The sequence below is a fragment of the Leptonotus elevatus genome, chromosome 17 (assembly GCF_054856555.1).
Source record: "Leptonotus elevatus isolate MCC_2025b chromosome 17, RoL_Lele_1.0, whole genome shotgun sequence".
Classification (NCBI taxonomy): domain Eukaryota; kingdom Metazoa; phylum Chordata; class Actinopteri; order Syngnathiformes; family Syngnathidae; genus Leptonotus; species Leptonotus elevatus.
In genome coordinates this window covers 7,935,149-7,948,854 of record NC_141255.1, presented here as the reverse complement: position 1 = coordinate 7,948,854, position 13,706 = coordinate 7,935,149, and the positions used below count along the sequence as shown (strand labels likewise).

At 40.4% G+C, this 13,706-nt stretch overlaps 2 protein-coding genes across 2 annotated transcripts in view; one reads left to right on the top strand and one right to left on the bottom strand.

The window, feature by feature from the left end:
• Positions 1–635: 635 nt before the first annotated feature.
• On the top strand, positions 636–3,902 carry LOC147159597 (uncharacterized). The gene is made up of 3 exons (XM_086060192.1): positions 636–767; positions 858–928; positions 2,116–3,902. The coding sequence occupies exons 1-3, from the start codon at positions 751–753 to the stop codon at positions 3,900–3,902; spliced, it is 1,875 nt and encodes a 624-aa protein (XP_085916318.1). The 5' UTR covers positions 636–750.
• A 4,898-nt stretch (positions 3,903–8,800) lies between these two features.
• The window catches only part of LOC147159595 (insulin receptor substrate 1-B), a 33,350-nt gene continuing 28,444 nt past the window's right edge, over positions 8,801–13,706 (bottom strand). The window contains exon 4 of the mRNA XM_086059197.1: positions 8,801–11,488. Coding sequence (XP_085915323.1) covers positions 11,481–11,488 — 8 coding nt within the window. The 3' untranslated portion in view covers positions 8,801–11,480. The remainder of the gene's footprint in view (positions 11,489–13,706) is intronic.

Genomic DNA, 13,706 nt, shown 5'->3' with positions numbered 1-13,706 from the left:
TTATTTTTGAGCTAACATTTATCAAATTAAAAGCTTTTTTTTATCACACATTTAAGGCCAGTGTTTGGGTTTGAAGTCCAAATGTGCGTAAAAGTTGAACTGGTTGAGACCTTAAAAGTGATTCATTGCATTTGTCCTTTTAACAGAACAGCACACACGCCACATTGTTGTTATGACAACAATCACATTTCTTCTTCTCTTCCCTTGGGGAATCTATAATCACGACTTCATAAAGCTTGAGACCACCAACAGACTGCAAGCGAAACTGCGTGGGGAGGATTGTGACAGTTTGGTGAGGTGGCACTGCTGGAATAATAGTCGACTTATTGTTATATATACAGTATACGTGTATGTATATGTATATATTTCCAGTCCTCTTTTACATGTAATTCGGCAGTCATCGTTATTTAAACACTCCTCAACTTCATACAACGCATTATTCATTTCTTGTTTTTTCCCCCCTCACACCTCTGGCCTATTGCTATGGTCTTTAACACATAATTGTGTAATTCACTTGTGCCACGTTATGTCTTTTCTATACATATAAAATAAAAAATGAAATATAATCCCACCTGGTTGTTACATCTTATCTTTTGGATGAATCACTCAGTTTGGTGGTATTCCACTGAAGAAGTAGACCAGGTGAAAGGGATTGCCTCCAATCAGACTCCCAACCAGTTTGACAGGCAAAAGAAAACACACAACTAACCTTTTTGACCATCGCACAAGCCAAGGAGGAAGTTGCTAATAATGTCCTTTGCCACTCGGTAAATATGCTGTTTGCGGTTTGTTCTTTGATCACATTTTGCAGCAATGCACAGCTTGTTTTTGTTGTTGTTTTGCCTTACCATCTGCAGACACCTCTTTGTCTTTGTGCTGGTCTGTGCAGCTGTCATGTCATCGATCACACGCTTGCATTTCGCACAAGGTGAGCCCAAAACGTACTCTGTGCTTGTCGGAAAATTATCTTCTTTTGTTAAGTCAAAAATAAATACAAATCTTTTTTTTTTAGAACCCTCCTGCTATGTTGCTTGTTAAATGGGCCCATTTAAAAAATATTGACAAAGAATGTAAAACAAACTTTACTATTCTTTTTCTGTATTAATTTTCAATAATATATAATGAAATTGTTACAATTTTTAACACTTCTGTTAAACTGTGAGCCAAATAACCATAAATCCATAAAATATTTTTTTAAACAATATTTGTGCTTATTATTGTTCTTTACTTCTTTTTCTTGTTTTTGACATATTTTTCATAAAAAAATATATATTTTAATGCTTTTGTTATCATGCCAGTCAAACTGACTTATTTATAATTCAATTTATAAAACATAACTGACCTATTTGGATGTTTAAAAACTAAAAAAAAATTTTTTTTACTTCTTCTGATCCAATTATGTATATACTAAAAGTCTACACACCCCTTCTCAAATGCCTTATGTCTTTTTTGTGATACAAAAATTAGACCAAATAATTTCAAATCTTTCCACCATTATTTGTAATCTGAAACATGTGCAACTCACTTGAAAACAATACATTATTTTCAAGAGGAGAATTAAAAATGAAATAATATGGTTGCACATGTGTGCACACGCTCTTTGTAACTGGGGGCGTGGCTTTGTCCATAATTAACTAATTACACTCTAACTCGGATTAGATGGGAAGCACCACACAACATTTAAAGTGCTTCTAATTAACCCCACATATATTTCAGATGTTCTAGTTGGCTTTTCCTGACATTTTTCCCTTTTTTTTTTCTTTTTTTTTTACCTTATAGCAGAAGCCTGCAGTGTTATTTGCGCCAATCATGCCTTTTGGAATCATGGCCATGCAGGTTTCATTAGACCATAACACATTCAATGGTTAATTCTGAACATAGCCACATATGAAAACACTATCTCTGTGGTTTATTTTGACTTTCTGTGTTTTGAGTTGTACAGGTTATTGGTCATATTGACCACAGAAAATGTTTGTTTGTTTTTTAAAAAAACAAATCCTTGCTTTTAAATACGGGTCTGTAGACTTTTTATATTTTATAATTTGTATGCATTGCTTTATTATTGTTGAATATAGTAAACACATTTTCTGCTCTCCAATTTCTTCTCACTTGTAGCCAGTCCAGTGAGCGTCCTCGGTACTGATGTTATGAAGGCGTCGTCAAATTCTCCGTACAGACAGTACCTGTTGCCCTCTTCTGGACATCAATCAAGCCAGCTGCAGAACACAAACTATTTTCATTCCCGTCAAAGGGGCCAAGATTACAAACCGTTCCAACCAGAGATGACAGGACCGGCAAACAGGCTTTTCGTCAGGCAAGGCAAAAACCTCCACCAATATCCAGTGGTCGTCCTGAAATCAGCTCCTGGTCATCCCTTACATCAGAGCTCCAGGAACTCTAAAGAAAAGCCAAGGTTTGAAGAGGTACCCAGATTGGATGCTCCTAAAATTCCTGCAAGAATGAGAAATCAATCCGGAGGCAAATCAATGTGGCAAACTTCCTCCGTCCTTTTGACTGGAAGCCGCAAATACGCTGACAAATCTGCCAAAGCGGAAGTTCCGAGAATGTCCAGCGGTATTCGACCTGGCAGATTTCCGCTGAGACGTGTGACCTCCTCGGAGGAGAAAACCAAGGAAGTCTCTGTTTTCAAACACAGTCCTCAGCCGGAAAAACTGACATCATCCCTCGCTAATGATAAAGAGGTACAGTCGTTTCTCTTCAAGCCGTCTTTCGTCAGACGAGAAGAATTTGGGAAACCTTTGAATTTCCTTGCAGTATCCAAGATTGAGACAGACGAAAGGGTTCAGAAGTACAGTAGGACAGTGTCGGCCAAGGAGGAAGACAATGCAAGAGTATACTTCCCGCGACACTTTGCAGCTCAAAGTCACAAAGACAAACTTTCGGCAAATGTTGTGCCTCCTGTTTCTGCAATCGGCTTGATGGCCATGACAACCAGAAAGCCTGTCCCTCTGACGTCCTCGAGAAGTAATAGCAAGTTACTCGGAGTAAAAAGATCCCGCTGGCCAGCCTCTTCGGCTTTTGCCAGTGACTCTCCAACCAATAAAGGAAAAAGCTACACATTCAAAATGGCAAATGTTTACCCCTTTCTATCGTCCAAATACAGTTTCAGCCGAAAAATTGAGCCTCGAACTACAGCTGCTTCGTCCACAACTGAATTTCGACATCCCCCAAAACTGGATCGCCGGCTGCTAAGACAGCCGGCAAATCAGGTCAAGGGTGCCAATACTGCATCTAGACCTTCTAACAAATCTGCCGCTCAGCAGAATTTTGAAGGTCTGGACCAGAACATTTCTCAGTTTGCAAGTACAAACCCAATTCCGGAAAGGTCTCTGCAACACGGAAACGAGGTCCTGGCATTTGGAAACGAGCAAAACGGAACACAGACTGAAAGGCAAACATCGACAGGAGCAATGGCGGGTCGTGCCGCCTCGGAAGGCACCGGGCGGAGGCTCGACGAGGGCAAGTCGAGGCTCTTCGGCACGTCCACCAGCAGCACGGTGCGAGGTCGGCGCGTGCACAGCGGCCATCGCGCAGGCCCCAACCGTGTTTCCGGGAACTCGCCCATCATCAGGCTGAATAAGTGGCCTAAAAGTGAGCTGATGGGAAACGCGTCAACAACTCAGACATTGGCTACTGCAAGTTTTCCGAACGTTACAAAATTAGGAGACAGGTTCTTTAGTACGAGGGTACTGGTCCCCAACAGTGAAAATAGAAGCCCGTTTGATATAGACAAAGAAAGTAAGAAGATCATTAAAACGAACAATGAATCAAGCAGAAGTGACGTATTTGACAGCGGGACGTACGAGACATTGCTGGAAGATTTGATAGAACTAAATTACCTCCGAATTTCAACAGGGAACGTCTCCTTCAAGTCCATTTGAGGTTCCGATCTAGATGGTTCAGATGATTTGTTATTAAATAAGACCAATAAAAAAAAAAGGTGGAAATCTACTACTGTAGCTGTGGTTTTGTTACTCAAAATGTCTTGTTTCTCGATATTCATACTCACTTCCAATCATTCAACAAAAACACGATCATCAGATCATCCAGAGCGATTATCCTGTGGTGTTTGGGTGTGTTAATTGGGATCCCACCCTGGCTGGATCTGCTTGCAATATGGTCATGTTTGACAATCGTAGTTGTTAAAATTGTTCGATACACTCTACACTGTTATTTTTCCTCGTAGGGTCTTAGACTCTAACAATTCCCACTTTAAACCAGGGTTTTTTTAGGTCACAAAATTCCAAAGGATGGTGCCGCTTCCTGAGAGAAATTGAAACTAATTAATTATTTCAAATTGAGAACAAATACTGTATTCCCGTTCCTCTTGTCCTCATTCCATCCCATGCAGGCGGCAGCTACTGAGTGTGCTGACACAGATTTTCCGTCTCCCCTTCTGTACTCTCGTCAAGACTCGGGCATGCTGGTGAAATAACGACGAGATGGAAAAAATGATCTGCTCGCTTGTACAACTTTTTTTGTTGTTGTGCCAGAATACATAAAACAGAGGAACCGAACCAGTAGCTACTTATTATCACACATGAAAGAGACTATTTTGGGCTTGCATTGACAACAACATCAGACTATTGATTCACATTTAACCACATAGGATGCCCTCCTATATATTCCGCAAAGTGACTATTAGAGGATTGGGGCCACCAGTGCATTATGGAGGCTCCTGCATCCACTAGAGGGCGTCGCTCGCCTATTAATAGTTTGCACACGCCAGTTTAGGACTACATGTTAGAGCTTTTTAAATGAGTTAGTACGTGTTTTCATTTATGCAGTTTAAAACAGTTCTCGTGTCTCAAAAACATATGTCTGTTATGACTAAAAAACCTTAAAGAACAAGAATTATTGCGAGCCTAGCTATCTTTAGATTTGGGCCTATTAAAAGTGGTGACATGGCTGTGACATAATCACATACATTGAATAGATTTTTCAATCTGACATGTCTTTCTTCTCTGTATATTGTAACTTTTTTAAGTTAATTCACCTAACAATGTCTTGTTCATGAAAATAGGAAACTTTAAAAAAGGAAGAAGGGGAAAAAAGTGAATTTACAGCTCCTGTTTCTCCTCGAAGTCAACCACCACCACTGTGCCAGCAGCATATTGAAGATAGCTGTTAGTGTACGCTAATCTGCTGTGCGTCTAACTTAACTCAGTGCAGGTTGTAATGTTTAAAGACACTGTAAAGTCGTTTTGTTGTGATTTTGTTTCTGAATACATTCAATATGTTCGGAGAGCTTGTTACCTGCCAGTAAAGTAGAAGCTCCTGTGGCTAAAGCCAATCTGTGGCAGGTTTTTTACTTTCTGGACCTGAATTGTCCACCTCTGCTGTGATGTCATTTTCAGTCAACAGCAAGTGGCAATATGGCCGCCACCTAAGATAAAAATGGGTGGGGTTTGCTGCTTAAGTCATATTCCACAAACGCAGTATCGATCAGAATGCTGTATTTAGATTAGTGGGGGCGCATAAAGAGCTATTGAGCTAACAAGCTAAAGAGCTTTCGAGCTAACAAGCGGTTGCCAATACGTTTAGCGCCTCACTGTGTGTCACAAAAACGTACATTATCTGCAGTTTGTACCTTTTTAAGTAAAACCTCACATATAAATGAGTCCGTCTTTTAGTGCAGCCGAGACAACCAAGGGGCATCAAGTCCACGCTAAGCCGAGATCGGAGCCCCTAACAGGTTCCTTTCACATCACCTGACCCCTTCACCCTTTTCCCAGCCAGCGAACTGAGAACTCCACCTAAAATACCAACACTTGTCCCGAGTCGCCAGTTCCTTCAAAGAGAGGCCTCACGGAGGTGGAGAGTGTTGAGAGGGGCCCTGCCAGTCAAACACATTGTACATTGGATTAACACTGCCCCCCAGGTCCCTCCACTACTCTCTGTGGCGTGGAAAGTGTAGGACTCCACTTTCCCATAGAGCTGAACTGTATTAACAAGCGTAATGTTTGCGCGCGCTTGGTTTACACGTTCTTTTCATGTGTGCGGACTACTTCCTCCATGTATTTAGCCGCATGGTGTCTTCTTGCAAGCCCTCCTTCCCTGTCCCACCCCCAAGTGAGGGGGAATTCTGTAGCATGTGTCGAAGCTTTTCAGGGAGCTTTCAGTCAAAATAAAGCCTGGGCACGCCCTCACTTCATTCCCTCTCTTTCCTCCAACTCACTTTCTTCATGTGGCATTTTTCTTGATGACTGCTAATTTTGCACATAGCCTTTGATAACAAGAAAACTATAAGGGCAGCAACTAAAAAAAGTGCGTGGGGTGTGTATGTGTGTGAAAGGAAAACAAAGAAAGGCCTTTTGTTTTCCTAAGTAAGTGAAAGAGGGGGTGGGCAGCAGGGGGTGAGTATACTGTAAGAAAATGGTTGCTTCTGCTTTTGTGGTGAGTGGGGAGGGAATAACTTAGATTGCCCAACAACAAGCCAACCCTTACAGTTTTGGCCATGACGGCATGTTTAAATTCACTTTATTGAGTCTAAAAATTAAATGGGTAGATGGCTGCGGGGTCGGGGGGAAAAAATCTGGAGGATTAGCACAAGTGTCTTTCAGTCTACCAAGTGTAATCCATAGGCTTTTAGTGGCTAAGGGGGACTGTTTATCTTGGTCAAACACATTCAGCAGTTGGTTAAAGTTACTGGAAAAGCTAGATAACTTCTTTTTTTCTTTCTTTTTTTTTTTAAGTGTCAGCTGTGTGAATGTATGTGAATGATTGGAAGGAAGCAATTTGTAATTCAAGCAGCAATGAACGACTGCTAGTCTGAGTTAATCAAAGTTACGAATACAGAATTAATACAAAATGACTGCCTTCCTAAATATAGATTTACTCCAAAATGGCTGCCTTACTGTTCAATTTCAGACATGGGCCCTGCAACTTTTTCATGTCTCTTATCATGATCGACACGGCTACGAGATTCCCTCATTTGCTATTGGAACAAAAAGCTATTTCCTTACATGCAGGCAGCTTCCCGTGCTCGGCACCGTGCAGGAAGTCATAAAGACAGAAAGACTTCCTGTAACGTTGCCACCCTGGAGTGAGCAGGGCAGACTGTACGGGGGGCGGAGACGGCTGAGGTAACAAGCCATAAAAGCAGCACTCTTGGCCCATTCAACGAGACCAGTAGACGACGACGGAAGAGCGATTCATCCCCGTTTTAGTCCACACTTCCACTCCAGGGCACAGGTCCTAAAAATGGTTTAATTGCATGACACGTCTTGTTTATGGTTGCCTTCAGGTGACCACTTATTGTGTGAAAGTACACAATTAGGTTTTAGTGCATACCAATATTTTAAGGTCACGGTTCGGTTCACATTTGATCCAGTAAGAACAAAACCTCGTTTTGTGTAAACGGGAACATCTGGACATCCAGAAGGAAACAGCAACAGCTTAAATATTTTCTTTTTAGGAAAGCACAACAGTTTTTCTTCATTTTTTTTTTAAGCATACAATATACAATTTGTCTACTTTCTAGAAAAAAAAACAAAGACATGATGGACATTAGGTTAACAACTTTGTTGAGAGTTCTGGGGTAAATCTATTTTCTCTATGATGAGTTTAGAGCCCTTTGAAAATGCAAGCGGGCATTTGAAGTTTGATTATGTTTCCTTGTGTTTCGGGCATGAGCAGCTCTCGTGTAATATTGTATGCAATGTGTCATTTACCCCTAACAACATTAAAAGCTGGGTTTAAACAATCCTTCAGTTGTACCAATATTAGCATTATCAGAGAGTCGGTACAATATGTACTATGTATATGCTGATTAAGAGTCTGCACCTAAATCCTGAAATAACCCACCTGCTGGCTCCCATCCTTTGGTCATTTGAGCTCTGTGGCTTCCCGCCCTGGGGCAACCCGTCCAACAGTTCGACCTTATCGCCCCGGTCCTTGGAGGCAGGACAAGCGCGTCGCCACGACAACAGCATGGCAGTTGTGCCTATTCTCTCCGTCCCAACATCCCCGCGAACGTGGAATGTAGCTAACATTTGACTTTACAACAATGATGTGGCATCAAGATGAGACGTAGTGCAATGTACGGTTGTTTGTCTTCTTTTTAAGAAACTGAAATGTCAAATTCTGTGTCTTCTTTTTGAGAAAGTCAAATAGTTTGTCGTGATTTGAAGTAAATGCAACATTAGTCATTTTGATTTAGAAAAGCACATTAATAGTCTGTCTTCTTTTTAGGAAACAATTTCAATAGATTGACTTTGACTTAGGAGACTGCAATATCAATAGCTTTCAGAAACAGCGATAGCAATAGCTTTTGCAAAGGTGGCTAAAATTGGCCTTTACAACGACATGGTGTAACATTCACGCGCGACAAGTCTGCTTTTTGTTTTTTTCATTTTACATCATCTGCAGATGCTAGCAGATTTCTCATTTCTATTCATTTCTACGGTGGGCGCACAATCACTAGCTGTTCAGGTCAGGTTACTTAGCCATCTGTGGATGAGCCAGTAGACGGGCAGCTAATTGAACATTTGCTGAGTGAGAGGAGGGGGCTGTCAACGAGAGTGCATAACATCTTATCTATGGCTGCCAGTCAATTATGAGTCCATATAGACAAGCAACCATCCATGTTCTATAGCACATGAGTATTGCGCAGGGGTCACCAACCCAGAGAAAATTGTTGCAAGCACCAGGAAGACTTCATGTTTGAACTTCCCTCAACATCAGAAGTATGTGTGTAACATTCACGCTAGCTAATTCTGCCTCGGACGCGTCCCAAAAAACAGCAGCCCAGTTTCACAAAAAAAGACACAAGTCCATCTGTTGTTTGACTGGATTCTTTAGTCAAGTTTTTGTTGTTGTTTTGTTTCTCAAGCAACAAATCAATGGCAACACTCACACGTTCTTCCCATTCAGTACTTTCCCACATTACAAGAGACAATGTTGACTTTTCACGATTAAACAAATGAAGTGTATTGAAAGGAACAAGCAGTGACCATCAAAGTGGGCAGGATTGTTGAGGGCAGTTTGAACAAATCCTGTTGCGTTCCTGATTAAGGATAGTAATGCAGGGGTGGGCAAATTTTCCTCGTCAAAGGTGACGTTTTTTTGTTTTTTTTAAAGATACAATACTGGAGGCTCAGTTCTTCTCTCAGATTGTCAGTACAGCAGGATTATTAGTTAATGTTAATTTATCTGTCTAAATGTGTTGCAGCGTTTGTGTTCTGATACCCGCTGCTTAAATGGGAAAATAGCCACCGGTAATTGTTAGCCGTATGGTGTTTACCATTGTACGTTAGCATTAATCTAGCATTTTGCAACTCTTTGTTTTACATTAACTTAAAAAAAAAAAGCGTTAAAAAAACTCAATTCTGTTTGAGGGAAGAAAAGCTACATTTTCCCAACACATTATTTGTTGTAATTTTGACCACACATAGTCATTCATTGCCCACCCCTGGTTTGGAGACATCACAAACATTTCATGTGTTTGCCAGTTCTGACTGCATGGAACTACTTTGGCAGCTGCTAATATGGGGACAATTACAAATGGCAGATCCAAATCTGTTCCCAATGAAGTCCAGTTTAGGAACATCACAGACGCGCAAACACATGAAGGCAATTTGCAGCAATGATGATGATGATGATGATGATGATTCGTGGTTGTGGTTGGCCGGTGGACTTTGTCGTCATGCATTTCTCAGCTTGTCCAAGCGTAATCGAAGTTAAAACACCAAGTCTTCACAAAAACAGCTTTATCTCGAGTGTCACAATAACTGCGAGGCGAGATAGAGACCAGTTCTTCCACTTGCTTGCAAAAAGATAACAGGAGGGTTACATTTAAAACAAAGCAATGCATCCAAAAGTTGAGCGATGTGGGCTGCGTCTTGAGGAAAGTCCCTCCTGTCGAATTTTGGCACAGAAGTCTCCTCATCAGAGCCACGGCCGACCATAAAGTCCCCTGATAGATGTGTTTTACATCAAACAAGTTACAGTAGGCTATATACATCCAAAAGAGATAATGTACAGAAAAATAGACGTGGTGTAGGACAAGGACGATCCGTGTGATGGGTCAAATAAGACAGGCACTTAAGTGCTGATGCAGATATTAACATATGAGGTCGGTGAAAAGTTCCTTTGAGCTAGCAGGTTAGCATTAGCGTGACCGTCAACACGGTTTTGCAGATCCGCAAGTAATACATTATTAATTGTCCTGAGAGGAAATAGGTTTGAGTGAGACAGCTAACTATGAGGTGCTGTATAGGTCCAAAACGACATTTACCCTTCACACACACCTCCCCCCAAAAAAACCTCTCCCACTCACCTCTCAAACTCTCATATTCACCAAAAAAAGCTCCAACACCAAAAGACCCAAAACAAACAAAAAAACTCAGTCACAAAACTCTCACACATACACAATCTCTCACATACCCCGTTAAATCTCTCATTATAGTCAAGACCTCTCACATCACAAAAATATCTCATTCTCACCCCCAAAAACTCTCATACATACACATAAACTCCCAAACTCAACAAAAAAACAAAACACTCATCACTCCCCCCCAAAAAAAACACACACAAAAAAAACTCACAACACTCGCCAAAATTACTCACAACACACCAGTAATAACCTCTCAGACACACCAAAAACCTCTCAATCTGATCCAAAAACTTCTCTCACTTAACAAAAATTGCTAACTAATTTATTGTATGAGAGATTTTTGGACCGAGTGAAAGTTTTTTTCTTTAAATATTTGTGACAGTTTTGTTGTGTGAGAGTTTTTTAATGATTCGTTTTTTATGTGTGTGTGTTTTTTCTAGTGAGTGCGAGAGTTTTTGGGCTGACTTTTTTTTGGTTTAGAGGTCTTTTGATGTGCATGAGAGGTGTTAAGGTGTGAGTAAGAGTTGTATGTGTGAGAGGTAAATGTACAATTTTAGCCAAGAACTAACTGTAAAGCTCGTCCTGAAGTGTATGGTATGCTTCGACATTTTTTGCTACTCGTTTACCAAATACTTGTGGCGTATGGCTCTATTTCATGGCAAAAAAATTAAAACATTTGAGAATACAGGAAAAATAAATGCTAAAATGCGGTGCTTAATCTCACCCCATATGACAAGATTGTTTGAGGTGATAGCCACTGTTATCAGTGAATTTTAAAAAACCATAAAGGTTCACTCACAAAAGAACATAATGTACAAAATCTGAAATAGGCACTTTTTTAAAGTTCCACACCTGTAAAGATTTTCTTTTCCATACACATTAAGATTTGAGTTGATCTTTCTTGTAGAGAACATAAATTCCTTTAAAACAAAAAAAAACACTTTTGTGATTGGCTCCCACTCACGGTATGAAAGCAATTTTTTTGCAAACGTCATTAGGTTTTGCGCAACCGAGCAAGAAAAAAAAAAGAAGCAGTTTCTATCCAGGGATGGCTCCACTTCCCCCAAAAAGGAGCAAGCAGAGATTTGAGTGCTACCAGATTGTTTCTCCAAGGATGCTGGCATCAGCACTCTGCAAACAGACACAAAAAAAGTGTTTGGTTAGAACAGATGATAAATATACAAAATAAAATATAGTATCCCCCGTCGCCCTTCCATTGCGGGTTCCAGGTCTGCTATATCGCTGATATATTTCGTACAGTTGATATATTTTGGTCTAACGCGCTTTTGTATTGGGTGTATTTTCACTGTCAACCACTAGATAGCAGCACACTTATTTATCTGTAATTAAATCTGAAAGAAGAACGAAACAGGCCGTGTGTCCAAATTCACAAGGCTGGGTCCTCCCAAGGGCGAATTTGTCGGCTACATTACGTCACTCCCGGCGCGACTCAACAGCACGCACGGATTTAAGCCTGATTTACACATGAATGGACTGTCTGTCAATGCGCTACCGACAACCGACAAGCAGCATTTACAATCCATTGATATGTAAGACGAGTGGCGCCGGGAGTGACGTCATGCAGCCGACAAATTCGCCCAGCCTTGAGAATTTGGACGCAGCCTACTTTTTGCTTCAAATGATTGTCATCCGATGAAATCTGCTTTTTACACCTACAGGAAGTGACAGCTGAAGGTTCATTTTATAATGTACATCTTTGGGCATGAACATTGATGTTTACTGTTAATGTTTGTTAGTCTGGGTGAAAACAGGATTTGCTTGCTGTAAATACGGATGTATCGTTACACGGTAAGACTGTTTGCACATTATGATATTTGTGTTCTTTCCATTGCTCTTGCTCTCAATATTTTGTGTTTAAATGTTTTTGTATTATTTAATAGTGTTTAAAAACCTTGGGGGGGGGGGGGGGGGGAAATAAGTGCATTTTTTAATAAACTTTTTTTTGTGCAGTGAATTTTAATTTCATCATTATTTTAACATGTTTTATTTTTTCACACTACTGTATACTAATTTTGGCCATTACAGTAATACTTGGACAGCTAAGCATTTTTATTATAAATGGCTTGGTTAAAAAAAAAAAGTTTGATAACCACTTTGTTAGGAGCATAACACTGATACAAAGGAATAAATAAACACCCTCACAAGTATACGAAGTGCTGCTTGCATACCAGGAAAATGATATTAAATAACTAGAAAATCGCAGCCAGGAGAACACAGTGACCCGAAACTACATAAAGGGTGGTGGAAAACATTGTGAGCAAACAGACTAAGAGGGAGAAAAAAAAAGTATAAAAGGAAAGAGCGACGGCACATGATGCTTGTTTGTTTTAACAATCAGGTCATCGCTGCGGCCAATGAGTGCATAGCGCTCAAAGTTAATGCTGTTGTGCACACAAAAAAAATTCTGCACAGTGATGCCCCCTCCAAACTTATCTCACAATATACATCAATAATCATGTCTAAAGACGTACGTATTATAAAAGGAACCAACAGTGGCCACTTTTTGTAGGCATAAAAAGCAGGATTGAAGAGGATTGACGCTTTTAATAATCTTGAGCAAAAATGAAGGTGAGCTGAAATAATGCACTTCTTGTTTACATCTTCATCCATTCATTTTCTTAACCGCTTATTCCTCACAAGGTTTGTAAGGGGCGCTGGAGCCTACTGTTTACATCTTCTTTTGTAAAATTTACAGTTTCAAGTGTGCCACCAGCTAGTGGTCGACAGTGGAACTACATGATTTAGTGTTTTTTCTATTTGATTATCCTATTGATTATTCCACTGAACAATCGCATTGATTTTTAGCTCAACGCTTGACTGCAGTATCCACTTTCCACCAATAGAGGGTGCTAATAGACCGAAACAGTCATGAGTATTAAAACAGTATAGTGGAGATTTGTGTTTATTGGAAATGTCTGTGTCTATGTTTTTTTGTTCGACTTTCCCTCAGCCCACAAAACTGATGTTATTTACAATCTTAATGCTGTAAATAAGCGTGAAAAATTTATATATATATTTTTTTAAATACACACGGTGTCTGCATGTGCTAGTAAAAATGAAAAAGGCCTCAGGGTTACTTCGTGAATGATCTTCCAAAAGTGTCTGCATCGCAACAAAGCGGAGCATGAAAATTTGCAGACGACGAGTGGAAGCGCTACCCTCACTCGAATGACTCATGCTCAAAGTAGCCACGCTGCCATGAGCCAAAACAACAAATGCACAAACGAGAAGCCCCGCTCCCTACAATTTCCCAGCACTGCTCGAATCCTCTAATTGCTGCTCGATATTGAAGCCCCTCCCTCTCTCCCGGTTTGTCTTCCTTCTGATG

Bases quoted from the DNA above. Each gene is read 5' to 3' on its own strand.
- LOC147159597 (XM_086060192.1), top strand. The intron at 929-2,115 runs GTGAGCCCAAAA...TCTCACTTGTAG, and splicing joins ACGCTTGCATTTCGCACAAG to CCAGTCCAGTGAGCGTCCTC.